The sequence below is a fragment of the Phascolarctos cinereus genome, unplaced genomic scaffold (assembly GCF_003287225.1).
Source record: "Phascolarctos cinereus isolate Bilbo 61053 unplaced genomic scaffold, phaCin_HiC Scaffold_9;HRSCAF=440, whole genome shotgun sequence".
Taxonomy (NCBI): Eukaryota; Metazoa; Chordata; class Mammalia; order Diprotodontia; family Phascolarctidae; genus Phascolarctos; species Phascolarctos cinereus.
In genome coordinates, this window is record NW_027556402.1 from 102,921,668 (window position 1) to 102,942,672 (window position 21,005).

General features: G+C 39.0%; 1 protein-coding gene across 1 annotated transcript in view; it reads right to left on the reverse strand.

The window, feature by feature from the left end:
* Nucleotides 1-21,005, reverse strand: part of TMEM131L (transmembrane 131 like) — a 170,306-nt gene that overhangs the window by 37,272 nt on the left and 112,029 nt on the right. The window contains 7 exon segments of the mRNA XM_020993980.2: nucleotides 4,480-5,105; nucleotides 5,702-5,851; nucleotides 8,586-8,771; nucleotides 11,724-11,910; nucleotides 15,571-15,713; nucleotides 17,441-17,583; nucleotides 19,971-20,043. Of these exon segments, the coding sequence (XP_020849639.1) occupies nucleotides 4,480-5,105; nucleotides 5,702-5,851; nucleotides 8,586-8,771; nucleotides 11,724-11,910; nucleotides 15,571-15,713; nucleotides 17,441-17,583; nucleotides 19,971-20,043 (1,508 nt within the window).

Here is a 21,005-nt window from a genome sequence, read left to right on the forward strand (position 1 = left end):
AATAAATTGTGGTACACAAATTTAACAGAGAGATCTGCTCTGTGAGATGAGAAATATAAAGAGTTCAGAGAAACATTTGAACATTTATATGAAGCGATACAGAGCAAAACAAGCTGAACCGGGGGAAAGAGGGAGGGAAAAGGGAAGAAAGGGAAGGAGAAAGGAAGTCACCACTAGAATACCTGTGACAACCATATCGTCACTGGACCAGGTTCCACTGATAAAGCACTAATTGCTGACAAAATTGTTACCCTCCAATCCAGAAATGCACCTGGTGGTTGGGAAAATTTTCACAACTATTAGAGTTGTATAAAGTGAGTAGCTTTTCACAGTAGGAGATTTTTCAAGCAGAGGTTAGATGACATGTCAGGAATGGTGTTAAGAAAGGAAGGCATTCCTGGTCAGGCAAATACTGAACTTGATCTCTGGAAACCTTTCCAACTAGGAGAGCTTTGGAATCCACGAAGGAAGTTGTGATTATTTTCATAAAAAGAAACTAATACTGATTCTTGTTTGCACTCGTGTTAATAAAGATCTCTCCCACTACCCTCCTCTGTGCCCCTTTCCCTTGCTCTCTCTGTCTCTCTCCTTTTTATGTTTAACTGGGTCTCCCTAAATAGACTGTAAGATCCTTGAAAGAAAAACTTTTTTTCTTATTTCTTTTGCATTTCTCTAGTACAGTGTCATATGCTTAGTAGGGCTTTTAATTGGCACTGAAAGAATGAACCAACCTAGGAGAAATCTGTTGCAGACATGCAGTGTAAGAAAAATGCAATAGACTATAAGTTGGTATCTTTGATTTTAACATGTATGAAGAGGGAAGACCCAAGACCCTTTGATCAATTTCTCTGCTTTTCTAAAAATCAATCCAATATCCCTTATCACGATTCTGATGAGAGGAGAGGGAAAGAGAGGAAAGAGGGAAAGGGAAGAAAAAGGGAGAGGGGGGGAGAAAAACAAGGGAGAGGGAGAAGAGGGAAAGGGAGAAGGAGGAGAAAGAGAGGGAGAGGAAGGAAAAAGGGAAAGAAGAGAGGGAAAAGAGGGGAGAAGAGAAGAAGGGTGCACAGAACATTCTTAATAGTAAAAGAGTCAATCCCACTAAAAAATTAACAAAAAACATACAAATAATCTGCCTTGGAAACAAAACAAGAATGATGCAGGCCAAAACCATACAGCTTATTAGATTTCCACTTCTAATTACTTCACAGTTGCTTAGCTGAATCAGACCCTGGCATTAAGCATCAGGTATTAGACACACCATCAAACACAGGATCTTGGCAGGGCCGTGCAGATTTTCTGACCCTCCCAGGAAAAACTCTACGCTCCCACATGTTACCTTGACAGGAGACCATATAATAAAGACACACAATGCCCTGGTCAATTAATCTCCCTGTTAAATTTGAAGTCAGACAGGCAGTGTGGTGCAGTAAATCAAGAGCTGCCTCATAGTTAAGAAGACTAGCCTTCAAGGCCTGCCTCTGACACACATTAAGCGCTGCTGCCCACCAGCAAGACGCTCCAGCTTTCAGTGCTCTCTGTTATCCATGAGTGAAGGGGGGCTTCTACACTGGGAGTTCTCCACACGAATAAAATTACAGGTTTGGGCCACATAGATGGATGGATGAAGAATGGATGGATGGATGGATGGATAGATAAATGGATAGATAGATGCTGACAGATAATACATAAACACATACATGTGTATATATCTGAACTATATAATCTAATATATACTACACACTGTATTCTAATATGTAGTATGTATTATATATACATACACACATATACACATATATATATTCTAACAATTAACAGATACAAGGCGCCATAAAAAGATATAGGCATATATAAAGATATGAGGCATCGTGAAAGCAAGCACTTTTCCCTTCATGATATCATAACTGAGGTATTCTTCCAGGTCTGTCAGGCGTTAAGCATTCCCTAAAGATATCTAGCCTCAAATACTACTTCCTGGATCGGCTGCTGGGTCAAGGAGCCGAAAGCAGCTTCTTTGGAATGTTGGCATGAAGAAACCTCAGGGGGGCTCACAGTGTGACACCTTACCTGATGCAGAAATGCCCTCTCTGAGGACCCCGACGATTCTCTCCTTTAGCACTGCCAGTGATGGGGACGTCATTCCCCAATGAAGTTCATTTCCAGACAGCTTTAACTACTGCAAAGTTCTTTTTTTTTTTACTAAACTATGTGTGCCTCCTGGTACATTTATTTCTACCGCTCTTGCCTAGTTTTTGACTCTAACCCCCTTTTCTACCTAACAGCTCATTAAATACTTGAGGACAGCTATGAAGTTCCCCATCCCCCACCATCTCTTCTTCAGTTCTTTCAACAATTTCTAACCTGACATACTTTGCAGACACTAGCTTGTGAGCATCTCTTTAAAAGGAATGTGGCAGAAATGACAACAGACACCAAGCAGAGACTGAGAACTACACAGGACAGTGGGACTATCCCCTTTCTCATTCTGATCATTATGCATCTATTAAAGTCAACTGAGATGAAATAATATTCAAAAAGTACTTAGCACACAGTGCCTGCACACAGCAGATGCTTAATAAATGCTTATTTCACTCCAATTACTTTTTCTGGCATTCAGGTTACACTTGAGCTTGCAGTCAATTAAGATACCTAAGTCTTAGGGACATACCTAAGTCACAGGGACATATGTTAAAACATCCTTCCCCCACCCCCACCCCTCACAGTGTTGTGTTCTACAAACCACATCAGAAGGCCTGAGTCATTGATCAAAGGATTGAAAGAAGACAACTTAAGTTCTCTCTCTGAGTTAACAGAAATCAATTAAATAAAACTGCCTGAGCACAATTAAAGATTCAACCCACTAAAAATCCATATACTTCCAGCCATTAAACACATCTCCATATTATTCACAAGAATCTCATGAGAGACTCGTTGGAGTTGCTGAAATTCAGAATACATCAGGTTTATAGATCAGAGAAATGCTACCACAGTCTAGCAACACTCTTACCCGCCCCCCCTCCCCAAATAAGAAACAACATTAGTTTGGCCTGATTTGTTCTGAGTGAACCAATGGCTGGCTCCTCATATTCACCATTTTCATTGCTAATGGCTTGCAAATCATTTTTATTTAACCAATAGTAAAAGATTTTCAGAGCCTTTTGTTCAAGGCCCTTTCTGTAGTCTAAGACCCTATCTGACTGTTCTTGCCTGAAAAATAAAAACAAAAACACGGCCTTCTCCCCCACCCCCAAAGTCCATGGGCAAGGTAACCTGATTTTATTTTAGGATTTGGTGGGAAAATAAAATATAATAAAATAAAAAAGCATAATTCCAGAGGGCATACTTACACAGACAGGTGGAGAAGACACAAGTGTACAGTGTCAACATTGCAGATATGAATCCACTTCAAGCATGCCCACTGCTGCCAAGGGAAACAGTGCAAACAGGTTGGAACTAAGGGCATCAGTGGTGCACTCACAGCTGGGAATACACATGCACTGAGCAAACGGAGGTCTCAGCATCCTAAGAGTTTCCCTCTTAGACACAACTAGTCTTGACACGCCCTATTAAAGGACGCTTGACATCCCCATCAGAGATCTGGGCTTTCACTCTAAGAAAATCACCCAATCTCAATTATTTTTTATCCACAATATGTTTGCACCTCTTTCCAAATCACAGAAGAGAACTGTAAAACTTTATTTTCAATGGGTATTATACTGACTCACTATAGAAAAAAATCCACAGGTTGATTTTTTTTTTCTGCTTTGCAAAGCTGCTAGAAATTGGACTTAAATGTACAAAGAAATACTTTCATTTCAAAAGAGCTCAAAGTATATACTGACTGTTGTTTCTGAGACCTAAAAGAAATCAATTCAGGGCCAAATGGAAATCAGAGTAGAGATTTTTTTAAAAAGATAGTCTGTCTTGGTATTACAAGTCTGTTTGTTTTCAAAGAAATCTGTCTATGGGGGGATTCTAAAAACATCTGATATTGGTATTCTATTAAGTGACACTGAGAACAGAAGACACATAGACAGTAGGGACATGGTGGTGGTGCTGTATCATTTTAGTGAGCAAGAAAATTTTCTGAATTTCCTTATTTTAAAAAAAAAATCTATTTGCAAACTTGAACCAAGAGATAATTTAAAAGAAAAAGGAGTGGCCACTTCCCCTCTATGAAAAAAAAATCACTTATATTATTAATCACATATCCCTATCATTGTAAAACAAATAAAGATTTCACATCTATGACAGCCAGCAGAATTTACTTTTTCTTAGTATATATTGCTTCAAATTTTCCATCTTAGGAAACTTGTTCTAAAAAGTCATATCTTGGCTACAATTTTCTGTGTAAAAAACTTTTTTAAAAAATCCAGTGCCATAACCCAAACCAAAAGAAACACACATAAACAGACTCTTATTACAAACAGATCTGGGACAGATATAACAGGAAGCTTGTTACCACGAGAATGGAAAGATTACCATGATTTTTCCTGGAAATTTCTTGCAAGTCTGACTGGTGGTGAGGTGAGTTTTTGGGGAAGTGATTTTCAGGTAGCTTCTTTGAGGTCTTCAGAGGACAGAGCTCCCTTTCCTTGAGCTCAGATACAGTCTCTGAAGTTTTAAGTTCAGTTTCCTTAGGAAACATACATCTTTGTACTTCCTCCCTCATATCACATTCTGAAGAAGGGTTTTTCACAATTAGGTTATTTTTCAGGGCATTTTCCTCTTTATTCAGAAAGTTTCCGGGGAGGGTTAAATTCTTTTGCAGGTTCACATTTAGGCCATTGGCATATTTTAGATTAATCCAGCTCTCACTGACAGCTTCAGTGCAGGAGTCCTCCTTCGGGGCAGACACTGAGCTTCCAGGAATCAGGCTCTGCTTGTCGTCAGAATTCGCACTGGCACTAGAGGCCCCAACCGGGCTGGCTTTCTGTTTGCTATAGTACACAGAACACTTATGCTTCTTCTGAGTGTGGGTATATGTGGCGGGACTTCTCTTGGTGGCATTTTGGATCCTGTTTGGGGGAGCGCTGACTGAAAGGAAGCCCTTCCCTCTGCCTTTATCGGAAGGGTTGTAGGAATCCAGGAATGTCTTGCAACTGCTTCTGAAGAGGAAAAACATGTTGCTTCAAAAAAAAAAACCAGAACCAAATTTTGTAACAGCTTGGCTTTTTATCTGGAAATCTGTAATGGCCAACATCGGCATAATTTAAGTAATAAGAACAGGCTACTTAAGGTTTGCAAAGCAGAGCCCTGCAGCAACTCAGTAAGGCAATAGATATTATTCCCTATTTTCCAGATGAGGAAATGGAAATGTCAAGGAGGTAGTGACTTGTCCAAGGTCACACAGTTCAATAAAGAGTTGGGAATTCAACCTAATGGATCTAAATCCACAACTGCCCCCTGATATCGAAATAATAATATCTAAATCCTAAAGGATTTCTGCTTTACCCACTTCTAAATACCCATTTGCCACAAACTACTGCTCTTTTCTGCCAATAGAAGAACAAATAAAAATGGAGCATTTCCATTAGTAGACACCTGATTACAAAGGAATGAACCCAACCACTTACGTGTCAGCCAATGAAGTTTGCCAACATAAAAGTTTATACTAACCTCAAAATGCAAAGTTTTGTGTATACACCACAGAGAATAATCTCTGGGATGGGAAAAAAATATATGCAACCACAAGCATTCTTACTTGTACGATTCAGGGCTGATTACATCAACTGGACTGCTATTCTGTTGTGAAGATGAAATAGGATTGTGTCTCTGTCTGGACTTCATGAACTCCATTAGGATGTACTGTGCCTGGTGGAAGGCTATTAAGATCACACCCAACAGGGACAAGCTGAGGAAGAAAACAATAAGCTTTATAATTACACGGCTATAAGACAACAAAAACAAAGTCTGCTTCATGATGGGAAGCAATATTTAAACACTGGCCTAAATCTCAAGATACTTTATGTGAAACTTCTACAACAACCCAAGAAATAGACCACGCTAAAACATATTCCAAAATATTTGCTCAAGTTTCTAAAAAATAAAAATCAATATAAAATACAGGTATTATTATTTCTCTGGGAAAAAAAATCACATGTTACAAAAGCAAAACCTTCAGGGTTTATTCATTTGGTAGGAACTAGGCATTGTGCTATGGTCTGGGAGAGATACAAAGATTAATTAAAGCACACAGAATCAACAAATAAGACATGAACACACACGAATATGTGATGCCGTATAGTAATCACAGAGCAATTATTAAGCAGGCTACTCTAGGAAGGAGACTCTGCTGAAGTCCGATTCCTCACTGGAGGGTGCAAGTAAATCTGATTCTAGAAAGTAATGCCAGTAATGCCAGGTACTAAGCCAAGGTGAAAGGCTTACTCATTGCATGGGCTTGGGATTGTCTGAGGATCAGCCATGCTAAGTTTAGAAAGGAACATCAGAAAAAGGTGAGAAAATGAAGTTATCTTCACCCTCCCTCTTCTTTGTATAAGAGCTACAAGGTAAGACACAAGAGCAGAGGAAGAAAAGATCATTTCCAATGTAGGAGGAGACAAGGAAGAACTTGGGAAAGGGACCCTGGAAATGACAGTGGGGCTGGGCTTCTGAAGGAGGGGTCAGATTTTCAAAAGGCAGAAAGGAAGACAAGAACAGTTCAATTACAGAGGAGCAATACAAAGGAAAGACAAGGGGTACAGAGCACTGGAGGCTTAAAAAAATGACAACTGCTCCATTTTAGTTGAAGTATAGGCCATGCAGAGAGCAGAAACATGAGCTAAAGTGGAAGAGGTAGAGATGGACCAAGAGGACCTTAAATGTCAAGCTAAGATAAACCAACGCAGTACAAATTAAGAGGGAAAGCTTTTAACTGAGAAAAAAACCTTCGCAGCAAATTTCAGGTTAGATATCCAAGTTAGAAAAGGAATTGCTTCAAATATATAAAAATAAGAGCCACTGCTAATTGCTAATAGATAAATTACCAAGGAAAATGAACAGGCAGTTCTCAGAAAGGATGGAAGAAAGAAAAACAATATAGCCTACCCACCATCATACAGAAAAAAATGGTCTGAACAAGGAAATGAGCAAATCTGTTGCTATTTTTCAAGGTCATAACAGAAAATTTTTGTTAAGAAGATGTCAAACTAAGGAAATTGGGCTTTGTTTGACTGGCAATAGGGAGTTTATTGAAGGTTTTTAAGTAGAAAAGTAACAACTAGATTTGTGTATAATATTAATCTGGCAAACATTTTTAAATGGATTGAACAGGGGGAAAGATAAGTAGGTAGACCAGCAAATAGACTACTGAAGTAGACCACATTAGTAATAACAACAACCTATACCAAGATGGTGGCCAGTAGAAAAGAAAGGGATGATAAAACGAGGACAGGCTTAATGACCTCTAAGGTCCCTTCCAAATCTAATTTTATGATCCTATGTTTATATGTAAAAGTAATCTAGAATGTAGAAATAAAAGGAAAAAATCAAAGAGAATACCAGATTTCTGATCATTGGGGGTGACAGGGAAATCAGAAGGAAGACTTGGTTTTTATGTTTCAGAGATGTTGGCTTAGAGGATATGCTGCTGAAACAGTGAGACAGAGCTACACAAGCAGAAGCTGGCAAAGCAAGTCTGGAGTTGAGGGCAGAGAGAGATGAGAGTTACAGATATAGTCGGGGGTAAGCAAACACATTAGGGACAATAGCTGAACTCGGATAAGTACATGAAACTACCAAGGAAGGGTATGTGGAGAAAGAAGGCACAAAAGACTGGGAAAGGGAGCCAATGAAAGGGACTCAGAAATAGAAATAAAACCAGGAAAACACATTGTCACAGAAGTCAAGAGAGGCTAATGGTACATCCCAGAAGAACACAAGCTCAAGGGAAGGTTCTGCTTGGCCCCAGAAGGAAAAACTAAAAACAGTCATTGGAAGTTTCAAAGAAGTAAATTTAGGCTTCCTATAAGAAAAAACTTCCTAACAGAGCAATCCAAAATGGGAAAGGGATGCCTTGGGAGACTGTGGGTTTACCCCTCAATGGAGGTCCTCACTTTAGGGGTGTGTTATAGTAGAGATTATTATTTTTTTTGCAAGTCCTGTGCCCTACACATAATAAGTGCTTGATAATTATTGAATTAAGGGAAATTTAGTAGGGAGAAAGGAAGAATGGTTAAAAGTGTGAGATGCTGCGATAAGACAAGGAGAATGAAGGCAGCAAACAGATAATTCCATTAAATAAGAATTAGATTCCTAATGGACTCAGGTAATATAACATTTAGTTCTATTAGATTGGCTCATCACCAATGAACATGGTCCACTAAGCCCTTATTATTGTGCTAAGTCCTCATAAAAAAAAGAAAACTGACAATTAGAGGTTATTGCCATTTTAAAATTGCTAGTTTACCCACTGGTACGGTAGCAGGCTCAAAGCAACACAAAATTGTCAATTATACAGGCTCTGATTACTCATTACACTAGGACACCATATGTTCATGCACTCTGCAGGTACTCACCTGACAATTTCTACTCCCTAAGAAGGGGGTTCAGAGGAAGTTTATGAACATGGGAAGCCAGCGGTTTACCTGACAAAGAGAACTGTGAGTTTCCAGAAAGACTCTTCCCAGCTGGGCCCTGGCACGACATCAGCACATAAGGGTAACAAGTGATGAGGAAGGGTGACATTGAGTGTAAAATGGAATTCTAGGTCCGCAGCAGTAACAAGAGTCAGCTCCCGAATAACCCATGAAGAAGTGAAGTCAGGAGTAAACCTGTCAACAAACAGAATCAGTATCTGCCACTCACACTCACTGCAGAGTCCTGAGGGCTCTTCTATGTCTTTATCTAGGAGAGGGATCTCTAATTTGGGGTCCATTAACTGTTTTTCTAATGTTTTAATAATTTCATTTCAGTATAACTGATTTCCTTTGTAATTCTTTGTATTTCACTTTATGCATTTAAAAACATTATTCTGAGAAGGGGTCCATAGGCTTCATCAGAATTCCAACGGGGGCCGTGACACAAAAAAGGCTAAAGCCCTAGGACCTAAGACTAAGGAAGAAAGCCATAATACCCTAATTCTCTAGAACTTTAAAGAGTTTGCAAATCGAATTCATTTTTTCCTGGAACGTAATTCAGCTTCACCCTGTATCCCCCAGCTGTGGGAAAAGAATATACCCTCCCAATTTTATGAGCCAACTATGTTGGGGGCTGATCTCAATTCCCTTCATCTTTGAAGCTACAGACTTAATGGAGCATACATTCTAGCCCTTCCTGCTACCACCGTCACTGCTACACTTTCAGCTAGCCGTCTGCCCCATTATATAAGAAGATGTGCCTCTCCCCACCCTCAAATGAAATTTCTCTCTCAGAAATACCAGTGTCAGCGTTAAAAAGAAAAGAAAAAAACACAACTCAGGAGATGTAAAGATGAATCACAGTTTTAAAAAAGGAAAAGAGTGCATCTGTTATATGAAAAATCACTAATAATAAAATATCAGATTTACTAGAAATGTACATACCTAGGATTTGCGGGAGAGAGGAAAGGCTTAGGGAGTCCTTAGGTATGACCCACGCTCAGACAGGGAAGATGGTATGCGTATGGGGCTGCAAACACTTAAACAGGCTAACCTAGGGGCCGCTGCTCCCCAGCAACACTTGAAGCAGTTCCAACAGTTTCAGCTAATTGAGCCTTTAGTCTATCCTTCTCAGAGAAGAGGAGGCTGCTTTGAGAAAAGAGTACACCTCCTAGTGTTCCTTCCTCCTCTCTGTCACTCTAAAGGCAGTGTCAGGCTTCAAGTGACGCGCAGGGGGAAGATTTTTAATCCATGGACCTAACTGAATCACCTAACCTTTCTCGGCCCCAGCTTCCTCTCCTATATAATGAGGAGGTTGTATTAAATGATCTCTAAGCTCCCTCCAAACTCTGAATCTATAATCTTAGAATTGCAACTGCAGGGAAATCTTTGCCCTAGTCAATGATGTCTGAAATCCCTTTAATAAGGAAAGCAAGACTTTCCCAATCAGTGAAAAAAAAATTTTTTTAAATGTAAATACCCAGCTGAGGAAACACTTGATTGTGACTAAATCTGCAAAACCCTAATTTGGTCCAATTTCCCCATTTGTAAAATGAAGGATTTGGACTAGATGGCTTCGGAGGTCTCTTCCAATTCTAGATTCCAATTCTGAATCCTATATGCTATATTCTAGAATCCTCAACCTATACTCTAAATGAGGGCCAGAAATAGGTGCATTAAGAGGAGGAAGAGGCGGCATAGGAAAATGTGGTATAATGGAAAGAATGCTGACCTTACAGTCAGGAAAGATTTGCATTTGAGTGCAACCATAGGCACTGACTAGCTGTGATCATGAAAGAAGGATTAAACCTCTTCTAAGACTCAGTTTCTTCATCTATATTAGCAGAGATAATAAATCACAGAGTAACTCTACCCTCATACGGATACATGAAATTTCCAACGAGATGATATAAGTAAAGTTTCAAAGTGATATATACACATACATATAAAAATTTCAACTATTGTTACTATCTCCCCCCAGCCGCAATAAAAACCACCCAAAAAAAACCCCTCAAACTTCACAGTTTTGCTTAGAATCACCATGACCCAGCCTAAAACCTTCAAGTAGGTATGGGCAAAAACAAGCCACAGACTGAGACCTGTGGCTGCAAATGTAGATAATTCAGGATATGATTTAATTATAAAGGGTCTTAATTATGAGGGGATTCCGTAATGGATAGATCACTAAAACAAAAAGGGAATGTGGATTAGCTTTTTTTTTTAAACTGAGAGCTGATTTCCTCCTTTCCCCTACCTACCCTCTAATTTTAGGGATGAAGAAATCAAGAAACACAGAGGTGGCCCAAAGTGGCCAGATTAAAATAAAACAAAACAGAACAAAAAACAAATCCAAAGAATCACTAGTCTCATAAAGACCACTTTAAAATGACACACTACATTTTCATACAATTGGTCAGCAGCCATTTGATGTATTTCTACTCAACAAAAAGGATTCTCCTGCTTACCATTTTTTTTTTTGGTTTTTTGGCTAGGCAATGGGGTTAAGGGTCACACAGCTAGTAAGTGTTATGTGTCTGAGGCCGGATTTGAACTCAGGTCCTTCTAAATTCAGGGCCGGTGCTCTATCCACTGTGCCACCTAGCTGCCCCAGCTTACCATTTTTTTTAACTAAAAAAAAATTACATATTTAGAGTTTGTCCAAATAGTGACTACCACTGAGGGAATTGCTGAGACTTTCAAAAATGCCCATTCACAGCTGCTATTAAGGGAAATGGGTTGGCTTTCTTATTTACAGGGGTTATGAGAATGTGGAATAAACAGTAAACCAGAGCCTCCCTCAAGCAGCAAAGAACCATAAATAAGGGGGAGAGAACAAATGAAGAGATCTATAAGCCAAAAGGCCAGGTTTCACTGTGACACACACACACACACACACACAAAAAGTATCTGACTTTTTTTCAACCTGCTCAAACCCATCATACCTGGTCAACATATCTTGCCCAAAACATGATACAATAATATGCTATGATTAAAAAAAAATGAATTCCTTGATCTAAATGTTTTGCTACAATAGAAAGAGATTTCAAAATACACTGCTATGGGGGTTCTCCTCCCTTAGTATTGAAATATAAGAGGCAACGTTCACAGTTCAGATAAAGTAAACTACTGCTAAGTTCCCAAGCTTACACAATGCTGATCTCCCGGGACGAGTTTGGATCCAGAGAAAACTCTCGGCAGCCAAGCACTTCAAATCCATAGCCTTGGCAATTATACCCATTGATTTTCATTGAGGAAACCGTTGTGGTAAGAAGACCGACATTCTCAACCTTGAAGTTTTTGGTAATAGATAAGATTTGCTTGCTGTCCTTCAATTCTAGGGAAGACAAAAGTTAACATCTGGTAAGGAAGTAATCGAGAAATATTTTGAAAATGGTTTTACATCAATGGGAGTTATTAAACACCACTGATTATGAAATCAAAAGCAATCAGCATGAACTTGACAAAGTATGGTTCCAACTTCATTTCTACAACCATCACAACGACCCAACATTCTGTTTATCTCACAGAATCATACATTTGAGGCTCTTCACAATCTGGCTTTACTACGTGCAAGACAGTGATGGGTGATAGACACACAAATTAGTAAATATAAGATAATCTGAGAGAAAAGAGAATACCAAAACCCAGCGGAAGTGGGAGGGGAGAAGGGAGGGGAGGGATCGATGAAGCCTCAATAGATGGTGGTGGTAGTACTTGAACTGAGCTTTTAAGGAAAATAAAGATTCTGAGGGACAGAGATCAAAACATGAGTATATTCCAGGAATGGGGAATAGTCTAGAGCTGAGGGGATAGCAGGTGAACTAATTTTGTCTACAACATGGAACATGGAACTGGAAGTTAAGTAAAATAAGGTTGGAAAGGTAGGAACAGGAAGCCTTCCCTCACCCTTCCTAATTCTAGGGTCCTCTATCTATTAATTATTTCTTATTTATCCTGCATATAGCTTGCTTTGTATATATTTGTTTGCATGTTGTAATTAGATTGTAAGCTCCTTGAGGGCAGAGTCTATCTTCTGCTTCTTTTTGCATCTCCAAAACTTAGTCCAGTGGCTGGCAAAAAGTAGATGCTTAATAATAATTACTGAATTAATTAAATTGGACAGGCTGAGAAGTTTGTATTTTATCCTAGGGGCAACAGGAAGCCAAGGATGTTGTGAACAGGGCAGTAGGATGGTCTGATCTCTACCTAAGCAGAGAGAGTAGAATTGGGGAGATTAATTAGGAGCCTACTGAAATAGTCCAAGTGAGAGATGATAAAATGGTCTGAACTAGGGTGGAATTGTGTGAGTGGAAAGAAAGGTAAGAAGAGATAAGATGTGCTGGTGATGGAATCAACAAGATTTGGTGGCAAATGACTGGAAACAAATATTTTGATACAATACACACAGATTTCAAAATCTACTGCTACTAGGGGTTTTTCCCCCTAACTATTTAAATATAAGAGGTAAGGTTCACAGTTCACATAAAGCAAAATACTGCTAAGCCCCCCTAAGCTTACACAATGCTGACAGTAGGCATGGGATGGGAAGCAGGAAAGAGCCAGGGATGATTTAAGGGTAAAGGCCTGGGATGATGGCAGCACACTTAAGAGAAACAGGGAACTCTAAAGGATGGGTGGGTTTAGGTGGGAAGACCATACCATGTTAGGCACCCTGAATCTGAGATGGTGAAGGGGCCATACAAGAAGAGATGCCCAGGGGACAGCTGAGATACTGGAATTCCAGGACTGGATGATTTGTGAATAAGAGAGAGGATGGGGGGGCCGATGAGCTCAAGAAGGGAGAAAAGGAAAATATAGAAAAGGAAGCCCAGGGGAGAACTACCACACTGAAGAGGAAGGAGACAGAGAATGATCCAGGAAAGCAGCTACAGACAGAGCAGCCAGATGTCCTGGCAAAACCAAAGGTGGAAAGTTATTGTAAAATATTTTTAGAAATGTCAAAACCCATAATCCACCTCAGAGAATAAAGTCAATTTATTATCATAGGTCCTATACCAGCTTTGCCCTTTACTACCCATGTGTCCTCAGCTAAGGCTGTTAACCTCTCTACGGCTTCTGCTTCCTCTTCTGGAAAAGGGGGGGCATCAGAATGCCCTCCTTTATCAAGTGGCTGTCAGAATCAAATAAAATTGCCAAGTGAAGCACCGTGTAAAGGAAATGCTATCATTATCATCATCATCATCATCATCATCACCATAGTTATTCTGTCTGTGCTATTTCACTAACATGCTGCCCTTGATGCTGCCCACAAACACAGGTAAAAAGGTGAGTCAGGCCAGGGTGTGTCTAACGGAAATCATTCTCTTATGTAAGGGCCATCCAGGGAAGTAGCTGAGAAAAACAAGTTAAAACAGAGAATATGTAAATGCATAGGTAGAGTCAGGACGCAAAAGAGCTGGCAGAAATCTCACAGTGGAAAAATTTATAGGATCATAGATTCAAAGTGGGAAGGGACCTTAGCAGTCACTGAGACCAGTATCTTCACATTTTATAGATCTGAGCAATAAGCTATGACAAAGCAATAGGCCATCAAAGATTTTGATTCTTCACAGCAGAATATTTTAACACAATATACACAGATTTTAAAATATTGGGATAGAGAAGGTTAAATGACTTGCCTGGTCATTAAGTGTCTGAAGTGTAACTCAAAAGCACTTATGTTGCCAGACACTATATTAAGTGCTGGTATGAACACAGGTCTTGCTGAACCCAAGTCCAATACTATCTACTACACATTGGATAGTGGCTCTAATCTCCATCTTAATTAGGTCAGGATTCTATAATAAGATCGATAATGGCTAAGGTTTAAACTGGGCCTTGTAGCTTAGTTACGCTAATATTGTATATTTGGGGGCTAGAGGTGCAGAGCCAGTTATCATTAATTTGGTAGGTTCTTTTCTGGGAATATTTGAAAAGCTGTGCAAACCATGGACCTCTGTGCCTGTAACAATGAATTATCTCCCTCCTGTCTGTGCCTATAAATCACTCTTATACTGCCAGAACTAGCCCATTGAAGTCTGGCACCCAGGATCAGTCAGTACCTGTTCTCTGTACCCTGAGAGAGCCAGGACACTGGCTATTCTGGATCTCTCTGAAGGCAATATAGGAAACTGGGGAGTTGGCTCCAATTGGCTAGATTAGGAGGGGAAGTCATCACTAATGAGTTCTGGCCGCAGACTCGGCTAGTTTGCCTCTTGTCTGGGAGAGTATGTCTAATAGCTTATTGGCATAGGATCTGAGGAAGAAGTATAATTTATGAAATTAACCCATGAGAGTCAAATAGACTGATGATGATTCATTCATTTAAATAAAAATGAGGAATGAGTATCTTCTGAGTTTGTAAATGGAGCACAATTAAATGTTGCATATGAATTTTTTAAAAAGATCTTAAAAAAGGATATCTACCTATAAATTTCAAATTTTCTACCAATGTAGTCCCTACTGCTAAATCCACATTATATAACATGTGTGCACATTCAAGTAATTCCCACAAATATACATTTCCATTCAATTTAAAATGTTAACCTAAAAATGAGATCTCAGTAAAGTGTTTTAGGCCCATAGTCACATGGGTTTTAGAATCAGAATGTTACTACAGGTCCATCTAAATGGCTGGCTACTAATTCCCTACCAAAAAGACTTCTAAATGCACTTTGGGTTTTCTGTGTCATCTTTTAGCCTCATTTCCCATAAGCAAGCAATTGGTAAAGTCAAATTAATTTCCTCTTTCTCCATGATACTGTAAATACTATCTTGGAAATTTAACCAGATAAATTTGCTTTGACATCTAAACCTACTATGAGCCACACATAATTGTGATTATTGGAGTCTTCTCTGGTGACAAATGAAAGGGACCAGATTATACCTGTTTATGGCCATTCTTAATTTAACTATTAGTAGTGAGACTGAAGGAGACCTCTTGATTTAAGCCCCGAACAGTTCCCATTCAAGAGAAGGAATTCTCAATACTCACGCCGTCGGCAGTCCATGAGAGTGGATTCAGGCACCTTAAACCTAAGGGATCCTCCGGTACCAGGAAGCCTTCCACCAACTTTCAGTAATTCTCTTGCTCCAAATCCTTCCACCGTGATCATGTCAAAAATGGTCAAGTTATTTCTTTAGAGTGGAAGAAAAATAAATGTAAAGCTTTTAATTTCTGAACAAGAAAACTAATTTATAATACTATTTCTAAAACACCAAAAAAAAAAATAAAGGCACATCCCACACTTAAGGGCTCTGGTCAACCTCTCATAGTAACGTTATATCGATACATTAAAAAAAACCTTTGATTTCATGTAGGTATGATTCAGATCCCTTATAGTTTTAGAGAGTTACCTGAGCCCCAGAGACATTAAACAAGTTTTGCATGGTTATACTATATGTGTACATGTGTGTGTTTATACGTATATGTACATGTGTATAAATACATACATGTATGTATGTGCATATGGATATATGTATATATATTTATAAACACACACATAAAGAGGTAGGTCTTGTCTGGAATTTCTTACTCTAGATATGGTCCTCTAGCATACTGCCTCATGTAATAATATTTATGTAACAGTCCTTTAAAAATATTTTGACGCAAAACTCAACTATAAAGTCATGAACCCATGACTGTCAGAGCTTACAGGAACTTTAAGAGATCATCTGTTTCAACTCATCATTATAAAGATGAAAAGACAAAACTCAAAGGAAGTCAAACCACCTAAGTTCCTACAACCAGTAAATTACAATGCCAGGATTTGTCTCTAAATCTTACAACTCCAGTCTACTGCTTGATATCATGCTATGGCCAATCATGCTATTGCCAATGCAGAAATGTATTTTACTTGACTATGCATATTTGTTATGAGGTTTTTTTTTCCTCTTTCTCTCTCTTTCTTCCCTTAATAGGGTAAGGAGAAGTGGCAGGGAGAGAAGATAAGTTTTTTTGTTCATTAAAAAAATAAAACTTAATAAAATTTAACTTTAAAAATGATGGAAATAAAAAAATCTTAAAACTATTATATCATGCTGCCTATACATTTCAATCCAATTAAATTACAATTAAATACAACAGACATAAATGTTGACTGTGTGCCAAACACCAGGCTGCCTCGTTTGGCTGGCTGCCCATTTAAAATGTTGTCCTGTTTAATATCATTTCACCTAAAACTATTCGGAGGAATCCGTTCATTAGATCATCCCTATTTTACTGGAAAACCGATCACTATACACCACACCTCCTCACACCTCATCCTTGTTAACATTATAAATTTTCAGAGCACTTAACAGCTAATGTTTCATTAAAGAGGAAGACGCTGATAGGACAAGCCATGTATCATTCTCTCCATCATACAGATAAATTAACTCTAGAAAAGGCCAATTAGGTGATTCTCCACTTTACCACAGCAACTTTCTGCTAAGCCACAGTCCTTAGCCACAAAGGGATTCCTTAGTATAAAAAGAGAAACAGAAGGGAATATTTATTAAGCACCTACTATGTGCCAGGACTTGGGCTGAGTGTTTTTCAAATACTATGTCCGACTGATCCTTACAACTACCCTGGAAGGTAGGTGCCATTATCATCCCCATTTTACAGTTGAGGAAACTGAGGCAGACAAATGTTAAGCAATTCCCCCGAGGTCACCCAGCTAGTAAGTGTCTGACAGGTCCTCCTGACTCCAAGTCCAGTTCTTTATCCAATGAGCCACTCACTGAACTGCCTCCAACAATATCAAAACAAGGTGAAATGATTGTATTCTATTTAATGAACATCTGGCAAACATTTATAATCAATGCCAGTGTGCTTGTCATACATTTACAATCAATGCAGGTGCTCTCAGAGAAAAACCTACCTTATGAGTATAATTGAGGTTACTTTTCTGTAGTCGATGGGAGTAAAAACAACCCCAACCCTTCTCCTTTCCAGGGGCTGTAGATGCAGGTGCAGCTCTTCAGACTGGGCTGTCACACGAAGGTCTTCATGGCCCCGCTCACCCTGCCAGTGATCCACACACAGCTCATTTCAGCAGAAATCACCCAGGGCAGGCCTTTGCTATTTACCTTTCCTAAACCATACTCTACAGTGGAGCAAAGCAGTAACTAGGGATTAACTTACTAAAGAAAGGTAATTTCCAAATGAGACAACCCGTCTAACACCATCCTACTGTGCTTTCTTGTCCAAAAGTCAACATCCCAGGGTTGGGGTATTCCCTCAAGTCTGTAACCAAATTTTACTCCCATCTGTAAAATGTAGCTCAATACTACAGGATTGGGAATTGGGTGCCTAGAGAGGCCTTGCAGGTTACCTGGTCTAGTCTCACTTGCAGCCACCCTGACAAATAGTTATCAAAACAAGGCTTCGCTTGCAGGTCGCTTATTACTTCACAATGCAGCCCAATCTGATTATAAGGCACCAGACAATTACCAAGTCCCTTGGTATATATAATAAATTAGGAAGTAGAAGGGGTGGGGATAACTAATCATATGACCAGTCAGGCTTAGCAATGCTCTTTAAAAAATCCAAAAAAAAAAAAGTTCTAAAAAAGGACACTTCTCCTTATTAGGTTCTTCTTTAACCTGAATTCGAAGTTGTGGAATTTCCATCCATTGGTTCTACAATTTAGAACAAGCTGGATATCTGGATCTAATTCTCTGTTGTTCAGTCATTTAGTTGTGTCTGTTCTCTTTGTGACTTCCTAGTCCACGGGGTTTGCCATTATGCCATAATGGAGTGGTTTGCCATTTCCTAATATCTGGATCGTACCCTGGTCCTAGAGTCAGAAGACCTGAGTTCAAACCAGACCTCAGATACTTACTAGCTATGTGACTCTGAGCAAGTCATTTAACCAATCTGCCTCAGTTTCTTCAACTGTAAATAATAATAGCCTCCTACATCCCAGGGTTGTTGGGAGGATCAAACAAGATAATATTTATAAAGTACCTGGAACACAGTAGGTACTATATAAATGCTTATTCCCTTCTTCCCCACCCCAGGAAGTTGAGGGAAATCTTTATTTGAAAATATTTTCATGTGTGCCAGCCATGAAGTCAGGAAGATTACTTCCTTAGCTCAAATCCAGCCTCAGACACTTACCAGTTGTGTGACCTTGGGCAAGTCATATAACCCTGTCTGTCATCCATAAAATGAGTTAGAGAAGGAAATGGCAAACCACTCCAGTATCTTTGCCAAGAAAACCCCAAATGGGGTCACAAAGGGTCAGACAAGACTGAAAACAAAAATATTTTAAAATGGAATGCAGAGAATAACCCACAACCCTCCAGATGTGACAACCAATGTCCACAATACATCTGCAAACTACACCAAGTGTTTATGTTATCATAGAAAAGGTAAGTAATTGTGAAGATTACAAGGAAATCTAATTTAAATAATTTCCAAATGCATCTCAAGAAAGACAGTGACTTTTCACACGCTTTTGAAACTTTTAATTCCAATCTTGTAGTGATTAGTTTGTTATAAAAAAAGGACTAACATTTTATACATGTGAGAAGCACTCTCCTCAGAGTTAGATTTGTATATTCCCTATATATTTCTGACACCTAAAATGTAGAAAAGGGAGTAGAGGTGGGGAAATGAAAGTATTTCATATATACATTTTCAGAATGCCATCCTCTAGAGGTGATTTCATATAATCAAGATAAATCATTTGGTAGAGTGAGTCCTTTGTCTTCATCCAAAGATCAGAAAATCATTAGAATGAAAATTGGGAAACCCGGCCCGCCCCTAAGTTAATAAGCAAAAAGTAATTCCAGCATGCCACAATGAGTGTTGTGCATAAACACATTTCCAGTACTTCATATTTCTAAGAGTACTTTCTAACCCTCAGAATCATTCCCCTTTTAACAAATGGGAAAAGCTAGGCTTGTAAGTGGGACGGTCTGATAAAGATACACAGTGGGTTAGCAACAGAGCCCCTCAATGGGATCAGAACCCCTGCGTCTGGCCTGCTACAATCCTCATCCAGCAATAACACCTTCTGATAGTATTTGCTCACTCTTGGTGATGATCAAAAACTAAATTAACAAAGTAATTTACCAGCTAATATCAACCAACCACTATAATATACTCACTAGCTCTCTAGGACACTGCAAAAGAAGTAATGAGCAAAAATTGGAAGACAGGGATTAGTAACAATGTAATCACTTTATGAAACCCAAAGCAGGTCTGGCTACACTCTGAAATTCAACATATTAAAAATTTAAAGAGCTTCCTAATAAATATGACATGATACTTTTAAGGACTTAGAAAATGACTACCAAATTCAGCATGCTATAACACTTTCAACATATCAGTGAGACCTCCACGCTAATGTTTTCTCTTGTTTCCTAAAATAATTCCATCTTTGCCTAAAGTAAGCATCTTACCAGATGAGGGCACATTTCAGTAAGCTGGAATTCACCAGTTGTGAAATTAATCGTTTGGATATCGATGTCAAACCTGAGAAGAAAGAAAATAACAACAGTGGGAAAAAATCAGTATTTTATTCAAATCTGTCAAAAGATAAATGAATGGTGTATGCTTTTAAATAAACGTTACTTGGCTTTCATGTTCACCCTAGTGACATCTAATCACCCAATACTGACTGTGCAGAACTTTCGCTGGCAAATGATAGATCACAGATTTAGAGCTAGAGGGGACCCTTTTGGGGTAACCTAGTCCACACAATTTAAATGTAAGGAACTGAGGCCTGGAGAAATGAACACATATGTCACATCAGTGCCAGAATTTGAACCCAGATCTTGACTTTAAATTTAGCAGCCTCTTCCTTTCCTTCTTTGGGTTCTCTCTAAGGAAAAGCACAAAAGATGAAGTGCTGGACTTGGTATCAGGAAGACCTAGGATAAAATCCTCCTTGTGACTTTTACTGTTGTTGTGGTCATAGCACAGCATTTAATTAATTAGTTAATTAATTAATTAATTAATTGCACACACAACTAACCTCTGTGAGCCTCAATTTCCTCGTTTGTAACCTGAAGTTGAACAAAAGGGTCTCAGTGGTTCCTTCTAGCTCAAAATCAGATCCTAAAGTTACAAAATAATTCATGGGGCAAAAAAGGGAGAGTGAAAACACTGTATACATCATGGCAAAAAAGACCAAGAGGATATCTGAAGTTGATTACCATTCTCATGAAGCTAAAGTGAGAAACAAAGAATCTTTTATTGTTTTTGTTCAGTCATTTTCAGTCCTATCCAACTTTCTGTGACCCCTTTGGGTTTTCTTGGCAAAGATACTGGAGTAGTTTGCCATTTTCTTCTTTAGCTCATTTTACAGATCAGAAAATGGAGGCAAACAGTGTTAAGTGACTTGCCCAGTGTCACACAGCTAGTAATTGGCAGGCTGGATTTGAACTCAGGAAGATGAATCTATCTGTCTGGCGCTCTACTGCACCAACTAGCTG